The sequence below is a fragment of the Geotrypetes seraphini genome, chromosome 6 (genome assembly GCF_902459505.1).
Source record: "Geotrypetes seraphini chromosome 6, aGeoSer1.1, whole genome shotgun sequence".
Taxonomy (NCBI): domain Eukaryota; kingdom Metazoa; phylum Chordata; class Amphibia; order Gymnophiona; family Dermophiidae; genus Geotrypetes; species Geotrypetes seraphini.
Genome location: NC_047089.1, coordinates 45,276,195 through 45,295,217, shown reverse-complemented (window position 1 = coordinate 45,295,217; position 19,023 = coordinate 45,276,195). Strand labels below are relative to the sequence as shown.

General features: G+C 43.9%; 1 protein-coding gene across 2 annotated transcripts in view; it reads right to left on the bottom strand.

Annotated features, from left to right (window-relative positions):
- The window catches only part of NUP58 (nucleoporin 58), a 157,448-nt gene that overhangs the window by 43,968 nt on the left and 94,457 nt on the right, over positions 1-19,023 (bottom strand). For both annotated transcript variants that reach the window (XM_033948332.1, XM_033948331.1), the window contains exons 10-11: positions 5,738-5,856; positions 1,877-1,959 (exon numbers count right to left, since the gene is read on the bottom strand). In XM_033948332.1, the coding sequence (XP_033804223.1) occupies positions 1,877-1,959; positions 5,738-5,856 (202 nt within the window). The remainder of the gene's footprint in view (positions 1-1,876; positions 1,960-5,737; positions 5,857-19,023) is intronic.

Sequence of the window (19,023 nt, the reverse complement as noted above, 5' to 3'; positions counted from 1 at the left end):
CCCGTACCTTTGTGTAGTTGGGCCAGAAGGGAGCCCAAACCCTCCTGGCCACGGCGACCCCCTAACCCCACCCCGCACTACATTACGGGCAGGAGGGATCCCAGGCCCTCCTGCCCTCGACGCAAACCCCCTCCCCCCAACGACCGCCCCCCCCCAAGAACCTCCGCCCGTCCCCCAGCCGACCCGCGACCCCCCTGGCCGACCCCCACGACCCCCCCACCCCCCTTCCCCGTACCTTTGGAAGTTGGCCGGACAGACGGGAGCCAAACCCGCCTGTCCGGCAGGCAGCCAACGAAGGAATGAGGCCGGATTGGCCCATCCGTCCTAAAGCTCCGCCTACTGGTGGGGCCTAAGGCGCGTGGGCCAATCAGAATAGGCCCTGGAGCCTTAGGTCCCACCTGGGGGCGCGGCCTGAGGCACATGGGCCAAACCCGACCATGTGTCTCAGGCCGCGCCCCCAGGTGGGACCTAAGGCTCCAGGGCCTATTCTGATTGGCCCACGCGCCTTAGGCCCCACCAGTAGGCGGAGCTTTAGGACGGATGGGCCAATCCGGCCTCATTTCTTCGTTGGCTGCCTGCCGGACAGGCGGGTTTGGCTCCCGTCTGTCCGGCCAACTTCCAAAGGTACGGGGAAGGGGGGTGGGGGTGTCGTGGGGGTCGGCCAGGGGGGTCGCGGGTCGGCTGGGGGACGGGCGGAGGTTCTTGGGGGGGGCGGTCGTTGGAGGGAGGGGGGTTTGCGTCGAGGGCAGGAGGGCCTGGGATCCCTCCTGCCCGTAATGTAGTGCGGGGTGGGGGTAGGGGGTCGCCGTGGCCAGGAGGGTTTGGGCTCCCTCCTGGCCCGATATTGTCGGGAAGTCGGCGGTCCTTCGGGGTGGGGGTGCGAGTGGTCCTGCCGGGGGGGGGGGGATGTATCGGACGTCGGGGAGTCGGCCGGGCAAGAGGGCTTGGGCTCCCTCTTGCTCCGATCGTGGATGCGGGTGCGAGCGCGTGCGAGCGGTCGTTCGGGGTGGGGGTGCGAGCGGTCCTGCTGGGGGGGTGAATCGGGCGTCGGGCGGGGTGGGAACTATGTTTAAAAACTTTTCTATACCGCGCTCAGGCATATAACGCGCGAGGGGTATGCGCGGTACGTAAAATCACGTATAACGCGCGCGTTATATCCGCGAAAATACGGTACATTTATAAATTGTAATAAAGTAGTAGAACAGCCAGACCTATTATTTTGGGTGGGACGACAGTTATGTTCAGTAGGCCTTCCCAAAATTCATCCTCTTTTCCCTGCCACATAATTTATCCTGCATCTTGCTACCTCTCCCCACTGCCTCTGGATCTGGTAAATGCTGCTATTCTCCTTTGCCCATAGCCTAGAAAGTAGCCATGATCCCAAGTACACTTCAGTTCCATGGTGATGGCAGTGACTTGCATCCGCTACTTGTGCCAAACCTGCAGGATTCCTTCTGCCAAATTCCACCAGAAAGAAAACAGGACATGACATCAGTGAGGGTGTGGCATTGCAGAGGGAAGTCTGCAGGATTGGCACAGGAAGCAAATACACATCCCGGCTCCAAGATGATAAGATTCAGGAAGGGGGGTTTAGAAAGGGGGGGGGAGTTTCTGTGCTGTGGGTCAGTGAGTGGGAGCAAATGCCAGATCTAGGTATTAGAGAGAGGGCAGAAAGGCATCCTTTGTTGAATTGCCATGAGTGGGCCTGGGTCTGCCCAAGGATCATCTATAGCTTTGCCACTGCGACAAAGATAACATAGTAATACACAATTCAGTTTGTGAAACTAACAAAGAGAATAATGCATGTTATTCTGGCACAAAGTCCATTTTTAGAATTATCCAAGAACCATACACAATAGGAAAATAAAGGACTTACTTTTACATTTTCATGTATTGATTGAAGTTGAGCAGCTAAAGCTACAAATGTCTGGTAAAGCTTCTGCATTGCCAAAGACAAATCTGTAGAATAATATTTACATTATCATGAAACTGATATTCAGCTTGTATATGCAGTTTTCTTAAAACGACAATTCAGAAAGAGATTAGGTTTCTTCCTTGCTAATATCTTTTCTAGTAGATAAGGTGTGTCTTTCTAGACAAGTGGGTAATATCTCCATAGCCATGAGCCCTGCCAAAATCTAGGCAAAGTATTATGGAGAAACTTTCCCAATTAATAATAAGTCTGTTCTGCTTTAAATAAAAGAAAAATAGGAACCATCAACAATCAAACAAATATGCAAACAGAAACATTAAAAGAGCTCAATTAGTCCTTTCTTGCTGCCACATCCATACTGTAAAACTTGGCAAATGTATGTAGAGTGGGCTTTGTCTTATGATGAAGCCACACCTCTTTACAGAAACAGGAGACCGATTTCCATCTGGAAATCATGGCCTTGAAAGTTGGCTTACCTTGCCTAGCTGGATTTGTCAGCACAAAAAGATGGTCAGAGAGCCTAAACTCGTTGGTGACCTGAAGATATCTTAGAAGCACTCTTTCTGAGAGCTTATGTTTCCCCAAAGTCAAGCCTATTATATGGGCCATTTTGATACTCAGTTATGTGGGTGCTCTGTTGAGGTGAATTCTTATTTTCATGGTCTCTGGAGTTGTGAGGAGATCCAGGGTTTCTGGAGAGCCCTGGCGTCCTTTTTGCGGGAGCTCCTGCAAGTGCCCATTCCTGTCTCAGTGCTTTCTATGTTATTTGCTCACTTCTCTTTGCTCTGTGTACACTTCTGCAGAAAAAACTGTTTCTTAGTAAATGTTTTATTTGGGGGAAGAAATGTATCTTGAATTGTTGGCTTTCGCCCAAGCCACCCTCCTTTTGGTATTGGAGAAATAGGCTACATGAGCTGATGGGCTTATTATTCTCGAAGGAGCAGAGACTGTCAATACCTGGACTCCATATTTGAACATTCTATCTCCAGAGAGTCATAGCAGTACTGCTATATCTGTATAATTTCTGGTATCAGTCTGTGCATTGTTTCAGGTGGGGTGGGGGTGGGAGGTTGGGTTGGGGCAATGGTGCCTTGGTGTAGCTATGGAGGATATGAGTGCAGTCCTCCATGGTGGGTAGCTAATATTGTAAAATTGCACTGTGTTCTTGTCTTTTTTTTGGTTGTATCTGTTCAATAAAAAGAAAAAGATTAAAACATAATAAAGAGGCACAAGAAGCCCTATGTGACTTGTACATAGTCACATGGGAAGCTCATGGCCCAAAATCACAACCGTAGGTGCCGAGGTTGGAGTCTCCAGTAGTGCACTATACTGCCATTATGTGCTCATGCATTAGAGGTGCTTCACAAATGGATGTGTAGAAGCAAGATTGGAGGTCAAAGCCACTAAAGAATGGAGGTGGTGATGAAGAATTAGAAAAGATAGAAAAACATGATAATCCTAAGGGAAATTTAAAAATGTTACCAGGAGTGGGGCTCAAACCCATGCAAGCACTTTTCTACTGGTATATAAGGTGAATGCATAAACCACTTCTGCATTAATGGTTGTGGTGAAGGGAAAATGTAGGTATACCCAAATGTAGAAGATAGAAATAGTGACAGTGGAACATGAAGTCCACTAGTGGAAAGAAAGTAAGTATGTTGTGTTTGAAGAATAGAAAACAGCACCACGGAAATTAAAATCCAACATAGCAGTCACTGGAGATTTGAAAAAGAAGTGCATAGGAATAACTATCTGGGCAGTGAAAAGTTAAGTGACCTGCTCAGAGTCACAAGGAGCTGCACTGGGAGTTGAATTCAAAACCTCAGGGTGTCGAGGCAGCTTCTCCAAGAACTAGACACTCTTCCGCTAAATGCCAAGAACTAGATCACTCCTCCGCTGAATGCATGGCAAGTTATAAGCATGAAGGAGGACATACATATGTCGGAGAAAAGGCTAGAGGCCTAAAGAGACACAACAGGGAGAAAAAAACAACAACTTCTGAACCCTAGAGTGTTAAAGAAACTTTGCCAAGTACTGGGTCAGTCTGAAGTTTCCAGAGAACGAGTGCCATAGGCGAAAACAATAAAGGGATCAGCAAGGAAGAAAAGAATAGAACACTTTGCAGGAGGAAATGCAAAAAAAAAAAAAACAAAATTAAAAAAAAACCTCGACTGACCGGAAGTGAAGAAAGGAAAAGGTATCAGAGGGTATCCCATCACTTGTGTGAAGTGACCTGCGTATAGTCAGAAGGAGAAGTACTGGGACTTGGCTGCACATCCTTTGGGTATAGGGACAGCAGCTTCACCAGTGAGGCACACCATCCTTCTGGGGCGAGTATATTTTTTGGGTTGTTTTTTTGTTTTTAGAAAGTAGTAAAAAAATTTGGAAACTGCTGAATATACTTAATATTAGTAAGCCATGAAGAATAGGAATATATGACAAAGAAATATAATGCGAGACTTGTAATAGAGAAAAGGTCTCAACTGGAAATAACGGAGCATCAATTCCGGACAGGAACATAAAAGAGGAAAGGAGAAACTGTGAAGACAGCATTATGACATGCTATGTAATAGGTGCAAGTAACTACAAAGGAATAATGAGAGGATCATGCAAGGTCATGCAATATTTGCAGCTAGACCAGATATGAATACAAGTGAGGCTTGAAAGGTGTAATATCCTGAATAGGATGTGTTAGTGGTGTCCTCCTCTCATAGAGCTACTCCCAAGGCCTCCAAGATCATTAGAATAACAAAGGAATTGGAGTTTTCTTCTTATGTCTTCTGGTTTGTTTGTTTGTTTGTTTTTAACTTTATTTAGTTTTTAATGCCAACAAAAAGTGCAATACAATGTATATACAAATAATGATAATCAGCCAAGCACTTATAATCGATCAGTATCTATACAAAATATAAAAATTCTCTCCCCCGTCCATCTTACCATCAGGAATAATACCAAAACAAAAGATATACCCCCTCCCTCTTATGTCTTCTGGGGTTTTTTTTGTTTGATGAATTAGCCAGAAGGCAGCGCTCAAAACAGGCTGCTCGCGGCCAGCCCCAGCAGGGCCTTTTTTCTGACATGTCAGGAAAGGTCCTGCTGGGGCTGGCTGCGGGCAGCCGATTTGAGCACTGCCTCCTGCTGACCGGCTGCTACTTCAGGTAAGGGAGGGGAGGGAGGAAAGGAGCAAGGGGGTTCACAGCCCAGGACTGCCACCTGCTTTTGTTGATTCAGGGTTTGAGGGATGGGGGCTTTGTGGTTCAGGACTGCTGCCGAACAGGTGCTTTGGGGAGGTAGGGATAGGGGTTAATCACTCAGCTGCTTCAGGGCTTTAGGGAATGGGCTTTGTGGCTCAGGACTTCTGCTGCTTTTACTGCTTTGGGGCTTGAGGAAGGGAAAGGGTTTGTGGCTCAAGTTCAGGGGACTTTTTTCCCCCCCCATGATTTTTTTTGCTGGTTGGGTGAACATGTTGGTTAACCGAGTACCGGTCAACTGAGATTCTACTGTTTGTATGCTGCTTTGAAAGTCTAGAACTATGCATGTTATCACTCTTGGTTTAATAACCCCCATTGTAATACCTCTGCACTATATGTAGAAAATTACTATACACATTTTTAACTACATAAAGACCAAGCAAATCCTGTAGGTTTTACTTGCTCAAATGGTTTTGAGACTTGCTTTGTGTTAGTATGATTTACCCTTTTGTCAATAACGAACCCCCCCTCCCCGCCACACACACTGAATTCCTATGCAAATTTTTTTATATTACAGTTTTATCAAAGGACAATTTTGTTAACATTAAATTACCTTGTGGTGTTAAATGTGAATTGTTAGCTTGAGTGGCAAGATGATTTTCGAGCTCTTCAATTTGTTGTCTGTACTGCTGTAACTGTACTTCGAACTGTTCAACTAATGCTCTGAAATAACTAGATATATGAAAATTATAAAGTCAGTTTATAGTTCACTCAATTATTTTCTTGACAACCTTGTTAAAAGAATTACAAACTAGAATGTTTTGCCAAGGAAACAATAGGACACAACTGCCTATTTTCATGATTTATACAAAATCAAGAAATAGTGTCATGGCAATTTGTGAGAACTTCTGTTTTGGGGATTAAAAAAAAAACCAACCAGTTGCTTACTAACCCATTTTCCCATAAACAGAATTCCTTCTCCATGTTTCCTGTTCTAACATCACTTACATTATAATAGAGGTATCCCTCTATTTTTAGAGCTTACTGAAAAGCACAGTTACTTACAATAACAGGTGTTATCCAGGGACAGTAGGCAGCTATTCTCACAAGTGGGTGACGTGATCCAACGGAGCCCCGATGCGGACGCCTTACAAGCAGACTTGCTTGAAGAAACTCGAAGTTTCGAGTCGCCCGCACCGCGCATGCACGAGTGCCTTCCCGCCCGACATCGGGCGCATCTCCTCAGTTCAGATAGCTAGCAGAGAAGCCAACCCAGGGGAGGTGGGTGGGATGTGAGAATAGCTGCCTGCTGTCCCTGGATAACACCTGTTACGGTAAGTAACTGTGCTTTATCCCAGGACAAGCAGGCAGATATTCTCACAAGTGGGTGACCTCCAAGCTAAACAAAGTGGGATGGTAAGAGAGTTGGCAACTTAGGAGAATAAATTTTGCAATACTGTTTGGCCAAACTGTCCATCCCGTCTGGAAAAAGTATCCAGACAATAATGAGAAGTGAAGGTATGAACAGAGGACCAAGTGGCAGCTTTACAAATTTCCTCAATAGGTGTAGATCTGAGGAAAGCTACAGAAGCTGCCATTGCTCTAACCTTATGGGCTGTGACTTTACTGTGAAGAGGAAATCCAGCCTGGGCATAGCGGAATGAGATACAAGCCGCCATCCAATTGGAGATGGTACGCTTAGAGATAGGACGTCCCAACTTGTTTGGATCAAAGGAGACAAAAAGTTGAGGAGCAGTTCTGTGTGCCTTGGTGCGTTCCAAGTAGAAAGCCAAAGCACGTTTATACAGTCCAGAGTATGAAGAGCTGATTCTACAGGATGAGAGTGAGGCTTTGGAAAAAACACTGGAAGAACAATGGATTGGTTGAGATGAAATTCCAAGACCACTTTAGGAAGGAACTTCGGATGAGTGCGAAGAACCACCTTGTCATGGTGAAACACTGTAAAAGGTTGATCCGCAACCAAAGCTTGAAGCTCACTGACTCGTCGAGCAGAAGTAAGTCCAATGAGAAACACCACTTTCCAAGTGAGATACTTGAAATGAGCCTTGTCCATTGGTTCAAATGGAGGTTTCATCAGTTGAGTAAGAACAATATTGAGGTCCCAAACCATTGGAGGCGGTTTGAGAGGAAGATTGACATTGAAAAGACCTTTCATGAATCTGGAAACCACAGGATGAGCAGAGAGAGGTTTCCCCTCAATAGGCTGGTGGAAAGCAGCAATAGCACTAAGATGGACTCGTATCGATGTAGACTTGAAACCAGAATGAGAAAGGTGCAACAGATAGTCCAAAACAGAAGATAAGGAGGAATGTTGAGGCTCCTTATGATGAGAAAAACACCAAGTAGAAAATCTAGTCCAGTTTTGGTGATAGCATTGTCTAGTAGTAGGCTTTCGTGAAGCTTCCAAAATATCTCTCACAGATTGAGAAAATTGTAGAGGAGTTACGTTGAGAGGAACCAAGCTGTCAGGTGTAGAGACTGCAGGTTGGGATGAAGTAGAGATCTCTGATGCTGCGTAAGCAGAAAGGGAAAAACTGGTAGAAGGTATGGCTCCCTGCTGCTGAGTTGAAGTAGAAGGGAGTACCAGGGTTGCCTGGGCCACCGAGGAGCAACCAGAATCATGGTGGCATGGTTGGACTTCAGCTTGACCAGCGTCTTTTGAATGAGAAGAAACGGAGGAAACGCATATAGAAAGAGATTCGTCCAATCCAGAAGAAAAGTGTCTGCCTCGAGGTGATGAGGAGCGTAAATCCTGGAGATCTGAGGCAGCTTGAAGTTGTGGGGGGCTGCAAAGAGATCTAACTGAGGCGTTCCCCACAGAGAACATAAGAACATAAGAAATGGCTTCGCCGGATCAGACTCTAGGTCCATCCAGTCCGGCGACCCGCACCCGCGGAGGCCAAGCCAGGTGTTCCCTGCTGAGAAACCTTGTTTACTCGTATCCCCCAATGTGATTTGCAAGAAGGTGTGCATCCAACTTGCTCTTGAATCCCAGAATGCTGGTCTCCATCACGACCTCCTCAGGGAGAGCGTTCCAAGCATCCACCACTCGTTGTGCGAAACAGAACTTCCTAATATTTGTCCTGGGCCTGGTGTCCCTCAGTTTCAGTCCATGACCTCTTGTCCGAGTCACATTTGACAATGTGAATAACGATGTTTCTTGCTCTATTTTGTCAAATCCTTTTAGTATTTTAAAAGTCTCTATCATGTCTCCTCGCAGTCTTCTCTTCTCGAGGGTGAACAATCCCAGTTTTCCGAGGCGTTCTTTGTAGCTCAAATTCTTGATATCTTTTACTAGCTTCGTGGCTCGCCTTTGCACCCTCTCCAGTAGGGTTATATCCTTCTTTAGGTAGGGAGACCAGTGTTGAACACAGTACTCCAAGTGTGGTCTGACCATTGCTCTGTAAAGCGGCATTATGATGTCCGCCGATCTACTTGTAATTCCCTTCTTTATCATGCCCAACATCCTATTTGCTTTCTTTGCTGCCACTGCGCATTGAGCCGACGGCTTCAGGGTCCTGTCTATCAGTACCCCCAGGTCCCTTTCTTGTTCGGTCTTGCCCAGTGTCATACCTAACATTTTATATTCATGTTCCTTGTTTTTCTTACCCAGGTGCATCACTTTGCATTTTTCTATGTTAAACTTCATCTGCCACTTTTCTGCCCATTTCTCTAGCTGGTTCAAATCTCTCTGAAGTTCTTCTTTGTCCTTTTGTGTCCCAACTACCCGACATAGTTCTGTGTCGTCCGCAAACTTGATTAAATTACTTGTTGTTTCATCTTCTAGGTCGTTTATGAAGATATTGAACAAGATGGGCCCAAGAACCGATCCCTGGGGTACACCGCTCGTTACCTCTTCCCAGTCCGAGAACTTCCCATTTATGCCCACCCTCTGCAATCTGTTTTCTAACCATTTGCCTATCCATCTTAGTATATCTACCTCTATTCCATGGCTTTGTAGTTTCTTCAGAAGCCTCGCGTGGGGAACCTTATCAAACGCTTTCTGGAAGTCCAAGTATATTATATCCACCGGTTCACCGCTATCAATTTGTTTGTTCACCTCCTCAAAAAATTGAAGTAAATTAGTCAAACATGACTTCCCTTTCCTAAAGCCGTGTTGGCTAGCTCTCATCAGGTCGTGATTTTCCAGGTGTTGCTCTATGCTATCCTTTATTAGTGCTTCAATCATTTTCCCAGGAACCGACGTAAGACTCACAGGTCTATAGTTGCCCGGTTCTCCTCTCGATCCCTTTTTGAAGATTGGGATGACATTTGCTATCCTCCAGTCATCTGGTATTTGCCCGGTTTTAATTGACAAGTTAGCTAAGGATTGTAATAGTTCTCCGATTTCTATCTTAAGCTCCTTTAGCACTCTTGGGTGAATTCCATCTGGTCCAAGGGATTTATCACTTCTCAATCTGTCGATCTGATAATATATCATGTTCAAATCCACATTTACTGTGGTGAGGCTATCCTCATTTTCTCCCTTGAATACTCTCCCTGTTTCTGGCATTGATACAGTGTCCTCCTTGGTAAAGACAGACGCAAAGAATGAGTTGAGCCTATCCGCGATCTGTTTGTCTTCCTTGATGCACCCTTTTCTTCCTTGGTCGTCGAGAGGGCCCACTGCCTCCTTAGCTGGTTTTTTCCCTTTTATGTATCTAAAAAAGGGCTTGAAGTTTTTGGCTTCTTGCGCTATCTTCTCCTCATAGGCTTTTTTGGCGTCTCTTACTGCCTTGTGACACTTCTTCTGGTCGACCTTGTGACTGTTCCAGGCCTCCGTTGTGTGTTCACGTTTCCATTTTTTAAAAGAGTTCCTCTTATCCCTTACTGCATCCTTCACCTCTTTAGTTAACCAAGCTGGTTCTCCTTTGTTTTTATTTCTCCTTCTTTTGGATATCTGCGGAATGTAGAGATTCTGCGCTTTGGTGATGGTATTTTTTAGTAGGGACCATGCTTGATCGACCGTTCTGATTTTGGCTGCCTTTTTCTTGAGCCGTTTTTTAACCATGACTCTCATGCTGTCGTATTTCCCTTTTCTGAAGTTAAAGGTTGTGGTTTGAGTCTTGGTACGTTTCCCCTTCCCGATGCCAATTTTAAAATTGATCATGCTGTGATCGCTTGTCCCCAACGGAGCAGTGACCTACATCTGTTGTCCTTCCAGTTATGCCATTTAGGACCAAGTCCAAGGTGGCAGTTCCTCTTGTCGGTTCTCCCACCATTTGTTCTAGGAAGCAGTCCCCTATCATTTCCAGGAACTTGGATTCCCTGCCGCAGTTTGAGGTGCCTAGGTTCCAGTTTATCCCGGGAAAGTTGAAGTCTCCCATGATCGTTACATTTCCTGCTCTACATCCATTGGTGATTTCTTCTAGCATTTCTACGTCTGTTTCTTCCTTTTGTCCCGGGGGTCGATAATAGAGGCCAATTTTCGTTTCAGCCTCATTTTGTCTAGGAATCTTTATCCAGAGGGATTCCAATTTTTTTTCCCTTCTGTCTTCCCTTTTCTGATAGATTCTACTCCTTCATGGACATACAGCGCTATACCTCCCCCTTTTTGCCCTATTCTATCTCTTCTGTATAGTTTGTATCCCCTTAGTACAGTGTCCCATTCGTTTTCTTCATTCCACCATGTTTCTGTTATACCAATGATATCCAGTCCTTCTCGTCTTGCTATTGCTTCCAGTTCCCCCATTTTGTTTCCCAAGCTTCTGGCATTCGTGTACATACATTTGAGCTCCCTTTGCACATTTGTGTACACACAATTGAGTTCTCTTGGGGGAACCTTCCTGGCTTTTTTAGTCTTCTCATCCCTTTTTGTATCCATTTGTGCTCTATCTCTGTTACTTTCGATTTCAGCATGCTCTTTCCCTTTGTCTGAGCAGGCACTTGTAGTTTCTTCTTTGGGGGTCTCCTGATGTGATGTGATGTGATGTGATGAAAGGGCGTGGAATGGAGAGTCCATTCGTGCGGCTGAAGATGACTCAAGTTGTCCGTTAAGGCATTGTCAGTCCCCCTGAATGTAGACAGCTTTGAGGAAGGTGTTGTGGCGAATCGCCCAGTCCCAAACTTTCAGAGCTTCTTGACAGAGGGAGGCAGATCCCGTGCCACCCTGCTTGTTGACATAATACATGGCGACTTGATTGTCCGTGCGAATGAGGACTACACAGTTGTGAAGTAGATGCTGAAAAGCATTGAGAGCATTGAAAATCGCCCTGAATTCCAGGAGATTGATGTGGCACCGATGATCCGCACTGGTCCAATAGCCTTGAGTACGGAGACCATCTAGATGATCTCCCCCCAAGCGTAAGCCGAAGAATCGGTCGTGAGAACCTTCTGATGAGGGGGTGTGTGAAAAAGTAAGCCTCTGGATAGATTGGAAGAGAGCACCCACCAGCGAAGCGACTGTGTCAGAGCAGGAGTGACCTGGATGTGTCGAGTCAGAGGGTCGGAAACCTGCGACCATTGAGATGTCAGGGTCCATTGAGGAATCTGAGGTGAAGTCTGGCAAAAGGAATCACATGTACTGTGGAAGCCATGTGACCCAGAAGAACCATCATTTGTCTCGCCGAGATGGACGGGCGAGAGGAGACTGATTGACAAAGATGGAGAAGAGTCTCCAGACGTTGTTGAGGAAGGAACGCTCTGAGTTGGATTGTATCAAGAACAGCTCCGATGAATGGAAGAGTCTGAGAAGGCTGGAGATGGGACTTCAGAAAGTTGATTTCAAATCCCAGACTCTGCAGAAACCAGATAGTCCGCTGGGTCTCTAGGACGACTCCCTGAGACGTGGAATCCTTGATGAGCCAGTCGTCCAGGTAGGGAAACACCTGAAGACCATGGTTCCTGAGCGCTGCGGCCACTACTACCAGGCAGTTGGTGAGGACTCTGGGTGACAAGGCCAGGCCGAAAGGGAGCACTCTGTACTGATAATGTAGATCTCCCACTCAAAATCTGAGGTATTGGCGGGAGGCCGGATGGATGGGAATGTGAGTGTAGGCCTCCTTGAGATCCAGAGAGCATAACCAGTCATTCTGCTCGAGGAGGGGATACAGAGAAGCCAGGGTCAACATGCAAAATTTCTCCCTGACCAGAAATTTGTTGAGCACCCTGAGATCCAAAATGGGACGCAGATCACCCGTCTTCTTTGGAACAAGGAAATACCGGGAGTAAAATCCCTTGTTCTGCTGAACCAAAGGAACTGGCTCGATGGCTCGGAGCTGAAGCAAAGCTTGAGCTTCCTGAAGAAGAAGGGCGGTCTGGGCAGAATTGGAAGGATACTCTCTTGGAGGATGTTCCGGACTGAAGAGAGTATTCCTCCCTGACGATGGAAAGGACCCAGAGGTCGGTGGTAATAGTCATCCATCAGTGGAAAAAATGATGGAGACGACCTCCGATAGGGGGAAAAAATGGGAAAGGGCAGAACGACTGACGTTATGCTTTCATGGAGACAGTCAAAAAGGCTGAGGAGCCTTAGGAACAGCAAGAGGCTGAGGTTTCTGCTGTTTCTGCGGATGCGGCCTCTTGACAGGCTGACAAATGGCAGGAGCCTATTTAGGTGGAAAACGCCGCTGGTAAATGAGGCGGGCGTGCAGGTCGAGGAGGAGCTGGCTTCGGCTTGGGACGAAGAATAGATGCGAAAGACTTCTCGTGGTCCAAAAGCTTCTTGGTGGCTGCCTCAATAGACTCGTCAAAGAGGTTATTGCCAGCGTAAGGAACATTAGCCAGCCGGTCAAGTTTCAAGTTTCAAGTTTATTTCACTTTTGATGAATCGCCTATTTCAAATTACTAGGCGATGTACATAATATAGTAAAGAAACTTTAACAAAATAACAATAAAATCTAATAATAACTAACATGAGAGATAGGTAAGGGGGTAAAGTTACAATGAGGGTATAGGAAAAAAAGGGAAGAACGAAAGGTAGGGTAAAAATTTGCAAGGCATACTTCATAAATATTAATTAAAACAGAATAGAAGAATTTAGAAGTTTTAAAGGTCAAAAGCATCCTTAAACAAATAAGTTTTTAAAAAATTTTTAAATGATGAAACATCACGTTCCATTCTAATGTACTGGGGAAGGGAATTCCACCATTGTGGACCTGCAACAGTGAACATATCTGCTCTTCTCGTTCCAATGATTTTTAAAGAAGGCACAATTAATAAGTTTTGATCGGATGAACGCAGAGATCGTTGGGGTTTGTATGGAATCAATGATTTAGATATGAATTGCGGCTCGCTAAATGCTAGAGTTTTAAAGATTAAAAATATCAGTTTATAAAGAATCCTATGATGAATTGGTAACCAATGCGCGTCTATTAACAATGGGGATACGTGATCGAATTTTTTAGCGTTATAAATTAGTTTTATGGCCGTATTCTGGATAATTTGGAGTCTCCTTTTTTCTTTTTGAGTAATATTTAAAAATAGGGCATTACAATAGTCGATTTTTGCTATGATGAATGAATGGATTAAAATCTTTAAGGATGAAGAATTAAGAAATTTGGCGATAGATCTTATCTGCCGTAGTTTGAAAAAACAATTTTTAACAATAGAGGAGACATGTTCATGATAGGATAAGTTATCGGCGATTAATACCCCAAGAATTTTAACTGAGGGTTCCATGCTGATAGGTATATTATTGAGCAAGAACGGTTTTATAAGTGAGATATCTTTTTTCCAGTTAAAAAGAATAGATTTGGTCTTATTAATATTTAGAGCTAATTTATTCAAATTCAACCAGTTATGTATTTGTTTTAATTTTTGGTTTATAGAAGAGATGTCTGTATCACTTTCAGGATCTAAAGGGTGAATTAATTGAATATCATCCGCACAAGAGAATGGAATAAAACCTATAGCTTGACAGATTTCTAGTAATGGAGATAAAAAGATGTTAAATAATAAGGGAGACAGAATAGATCCTTGTGGGATTCCGAAAGTTGAAGTAAAGAAAGTGGAATCTTCATCGTTAAATCTAACGAATGAAGTTCGGTTATTGAGATAAGATTTTAACCAATCTAAGACTTTCCCGGTTATTCCTTTTTCTTCTAGTCTATTTAGTAGTAAGTCGTGATCGATGGTATCAAAGGCGGCTGAGATATCTAAGGAAAAGAGAATAACAGATTTATGATGGTCTAGAAAGTATTGGATATTAGAGGTTAAACCTATTAAAGAGTATTCGGTGCTATGAAACTTTCTAAATCCAGTTTGATGTGGATGTAAAGCTGATTAAATATTAGTTTTTCTGTAAGTTTTGCAAGAAATGGTATGTGAGCTATCGGACGATAGTTGGATTGCTCATTAATGTTGATTTTATAGTTTTTAACAATAGGGGTAATTGAAGCAGACTTCCATTGGAGTGGGACTGTAGAGGTCAGTAAACTGTTCTGAATGATGGACAATATAAAAGGGCCGAAATGTGAGAAGTATTTTTTCAAATAGAAAGGTGGAATTAATTCCGATCGCGAACTTTTTATATTAACTTGGGAGAAGAGGGATTCAATGTCTTGTAGTGAAGGGATTTTAAAGTTAGAACATTTTGCTGTCGGTATGTAATTTGATTGATCAGAGTTGGTATTAGTGGTAGATGTACTTTGGGTGAAAGAGTTGCGGATAATATTTATCTTAAGATTGAATGCGTCAGCTAGTTCTTGTGCTTTTAAAGTGGATTTGTGTAAAGAGGTTTGTATTTTGTTTATAGGGTCCATTGATTTTAGAATGTTATAAAGTACAGAGGAGTTTCTTGCTTTAGGATAGAAGTTCAAAACCATGACTTGTCAAAAAGGTTCCAGCCTGGAACTGGGCAACTTGGTAGCCCTGGGTTTGCTTACCAGCCTTTAGGGAAGACAGCTTCTGCGCCCGTTCTAGGGAGAGAGCCACTAATCAGTAGCTCAGCTTTGTAAAAGGAGCCTTAAGCTTTGTAAGAGGAGACTTAGAGGGAACATGATAGAAACCTTCAAAATCCTTAAGGGCATAGAGAGAGTAAATAAGGACAGATTCTTCAAACTGAGGGGAGCCACAAGCACTAGGGGTCACTCAGAGAAATTGAAAGGGGACAGGTTTAGAACAAATGCTAGAAAATTCTTTTTTACGCAGAGGGTGGTGGACACATGGAACGCGCTTCCGGAGGAAGTGATAGGCCAGAACTCTGTACAGGGGTTCAAGAAGGGTTTGGATAGGTTCCTGGAGGATAAAGGGATAGAGGGGTACAGATAGAACTTGAGGTAGGTTATAAAAGTGGTCAGAAACCACTTCACAGGTCGCAGACCTGATGGGCCGCCGCGGGAGCGGACCGCTGGGCGAGATGGACCTCGGTCTGACCCAGTGGAGGCAACTTCTTATGTTCTTTCAATTTTTTTAGAAAAATAAGATTTCTTTGTCAAATTAATTTTGGTTTTGTATATTAATACTGTTTCCCTATATTTTTGCAAATTCTCTGGTGTCTTATTAAGTCACCATTTTCTTTCGAGTGAACGTATTTGTTGTTTGATCAATTGTAACTCAGCGTTGTACCACGGGTTAATGGTCTTACGAATAGAAATAGTTTTTGAGGTCAATGGTGATATTGTATCAAGAAGAGAAGTCAGTGATGAGTTCCAGGCTGAAACTTGACTTGTAATGGAATCAGAAAAAGAAGTTAGAATATCTGGGTCGAGGAAAGAGGTTAAGTCTTTGTTTTCCAAATTATTAAATTCTCTGTAGGTAATAGTTTTGGCTTTTAGTGGTGTATTTGCATGAATGGTTTTAAGCAAATTAAAGTTAAAGGTTATAAAGTGGTGATCAGACCAGGGGATGGGGGAGACCGACAGGTCAGAAAAGTTAGACTTTTGTGAAAATGGTATTAAAATCATGTCTAAGGTGTGATTAGCTTTATGGGTGGGGACTGTTATTTGTGGGTGAATATTAAGAGGAGTAAGAGTATTCAGTAGATCTTTTGTATTAGGGTTGGAGGGATCGTCAAAATGAATATTAAAGTCACCAAGGATAAAAGGAGTAATTGAAGCAGATGAGAAATCGAATAATGTGTCTTGAAGCAATGAAAATTTATTTGAGTTTAAAGGTGGTGGAACATACAATAAAAGAAAATTAATTTGGTTATCAAAGTTACATTTTAACTGAAGATACTCGATTGAAGCTGATTTCGGGGATTGGTCTACTAAACTTAAAAAGTTATTTTTAAAAATTCAGCACTTGGACACACACGACTTGATGAAACCCAGTCAACATGGATTCAGGAAAGGGAAATCGTGTTTGACGAATTTACTCCAATTCTTTGAGACCGTGAACAAGCAAATTGATAGTGGAAAGCCGGTGGACATAATATACTTGGACTTCCAGAAAGCATTTGACAAAGTTCCACACGAAAGACTTCTTAGGAAACTACAAAGCCATGGCATAGAGGGAGATATACAAAGATGGATAGGCAAATGGCTGGAAAACAGGAAGCAGAGAGTGGGCATAAATGGGAAGTTCTCCGACTGGGAGAAAGTGACTAGTGGTGTACCCCAGGGCTCGGTACTTGGGCCGATCCTTTTTAATATTTATATCAATGACCTGGAAAATGGAACATCCAGTGAGATCATCAAGTTTGCAGACGACACAAAACTCTGCCGGGCAATCAGATCGCAGGAGGACAGTGAGGAACTCCAGAGCGATTTGTGTCGGTTAGAAAAATGGGCGGAGAAATGGCAGATGAAGTTCAACGTGGAGAAATGCAAGGTAATGCATTTAGGCAGTAAAAATAAGGAATACGAGTACAGAATGTCAGGTGCAACTCTGGGAAAAAGTGAACAAGAAAGGGATCTGGGTGTACTGATAGATAGGACCCTGAAGCCGTCGGCACAATGCGCGGCAGCGGCAAATAAGGCAAATAGAATGTTGGGCATGATAAAGAAAGGAATCTCGAGTAGATCGGAGAAAGTTATAATGCCGCTTTATAGGGCAATGGTCAGACCCCACTTGGAATACTGCGTCCAACATTGGTCTCCCTACTTAAAGAAGGATATAAAACTGCTGGAGAGGGTGCAGAAACGAGCAACTAAACTAGTGAAGGGTATGGAGAAACTGGAATATGAGGATCGACTTAAAACACTGGGATTGTTCTCCCTTGAGAAAAGGAGACTGCGTGGGGATATGATCGAAACCTTCAAAATACTGAAAGGAATCGACAAAATAGAGCAGAAAAAACTATTTACATTGTCCAATTTGACACGGACAAGAGGACATGAAATGAAGCTAAGGGGGGGCAAGCTCAGGACTAATATCAGGAAGTTCTGCTTCACACAGAGAGTGGTTGACATCTGGAATACTCTCCCAGGGGAGATTATTGCGGAATCGACAGTCCTAGGCTTCAAAAGCAAACTAGATGCATATCTCCTTGAGAGAGGCATATAAAGATATGGTTGGCTATAAAATAAGCCAGGTGTATACCTAGCAGGGCCTCCGCGTGTGCGGATCGCCGGACTTGATGGACCGAAGGTCTGATCCGGAGATGGCGCTTCTTATGTTCTTATGTTCTTAAATGACGGCTAAGCCTCCGCCCTTACGGTTGTGGCGATGATTAAATATATAGTTAAAGTTGGGGGGGCAGCAGTATGCTAGGTAAGCTTCTTCTCCTGCCGCAAGCCAGGTTTCTGTAATAAATAAGGCATGTAATTTTTTATTTTCGATTTCATCTTTAATTAAGTGATATTTATTTTTAATAGATCTGACATTAATGAGACCGAAACTAAATATGTTAGCATTGAGTGTTCCTATGTTATTGGATAAAAATGTGGCGGGAATATTTATAAGAGAGGAGTATAGGGAGTTATTTGGTTTAAGTTTTATGGGACGATGACCCCAAAAGGAGGGAATATTGTATTCAGCTGTTATATCAGGCATTATTAGTTTTGATTGGGTAAGTAGTAGTATTTGGTTATAAAGAAAGGGAAAACCTAACAATAGAAGGAATATTAATCCAATAAAGTAGAGAGTTCTGAATCTAGTGAAGGGGTAAGTGGGGTGGATATATTGAAATTTTGTGGCGCCCTCCGGCTGCGCACGAAGGAGCGCACTAAGGAGCAGAACCTGCTCCTTTTGCGCGCTCCTTCGGCGTGCGCCGCAGAAGGCTTGTTTAAATGAAGCATCAGCTGACCTGATGGGGGAGGTGTCCGGCTCGCCGCCGCTGTGCGGCGGCAAAGGAAGCTGAAAACTAAATAAAAGATTGACAATAAAACAATTAAAACAAGGTAAGACTAAAACTTATAAAAATAAAACATAAAATATTGGAGGTTGGGATCCATATCAATGATACGGAGCCAAGCCAGCTGCCTCAAGGCCACCAAGCATGCAGTAGCTCGAGCAGATAGCTCAAAAGCATCATAGGAGGACTGAAGAAGCTGCAGCCGGAGTTGAGATAATGATGCAAGAACCTCTTGATATTCAAAATGTGCTCGAGAATCCAGATAAGGCATAAATTTTTGCAGAACAGAGAGAAAAAATTCAAAGTAGGTAATGAAATGAAAATTGTAATTGAGGACTCTGGAGGTCATCATACAGTTTTGATAGATACGACGACCAAACCTGTCCATGGTTTTACCCTCTCGTCCTGGAGGGACAGAGGGGTGAGAACGCTTCAAGGAAGATTCGACCAGAAGGGATTGGTGAGACAATTGAGCGTGGTCAAATCCTTTGTGATGCAGTCTTGTATCTGGAATCCAATTTGCCCGGAACAGCTGGAATGAAATAAGGAGTTTCCAGATGAAGGTTTGATCCAAAAGCTTGTGAAGAGGAAGCTTGAGGGATTCAGCAGGAGGTTGAGGGAGATGCATGGTCTTGAGATACTCCTTGGAAAACTTGGCGCAAGTGTCAAGATGAATGTCCAAATCAGCTGCCATCTGGCGC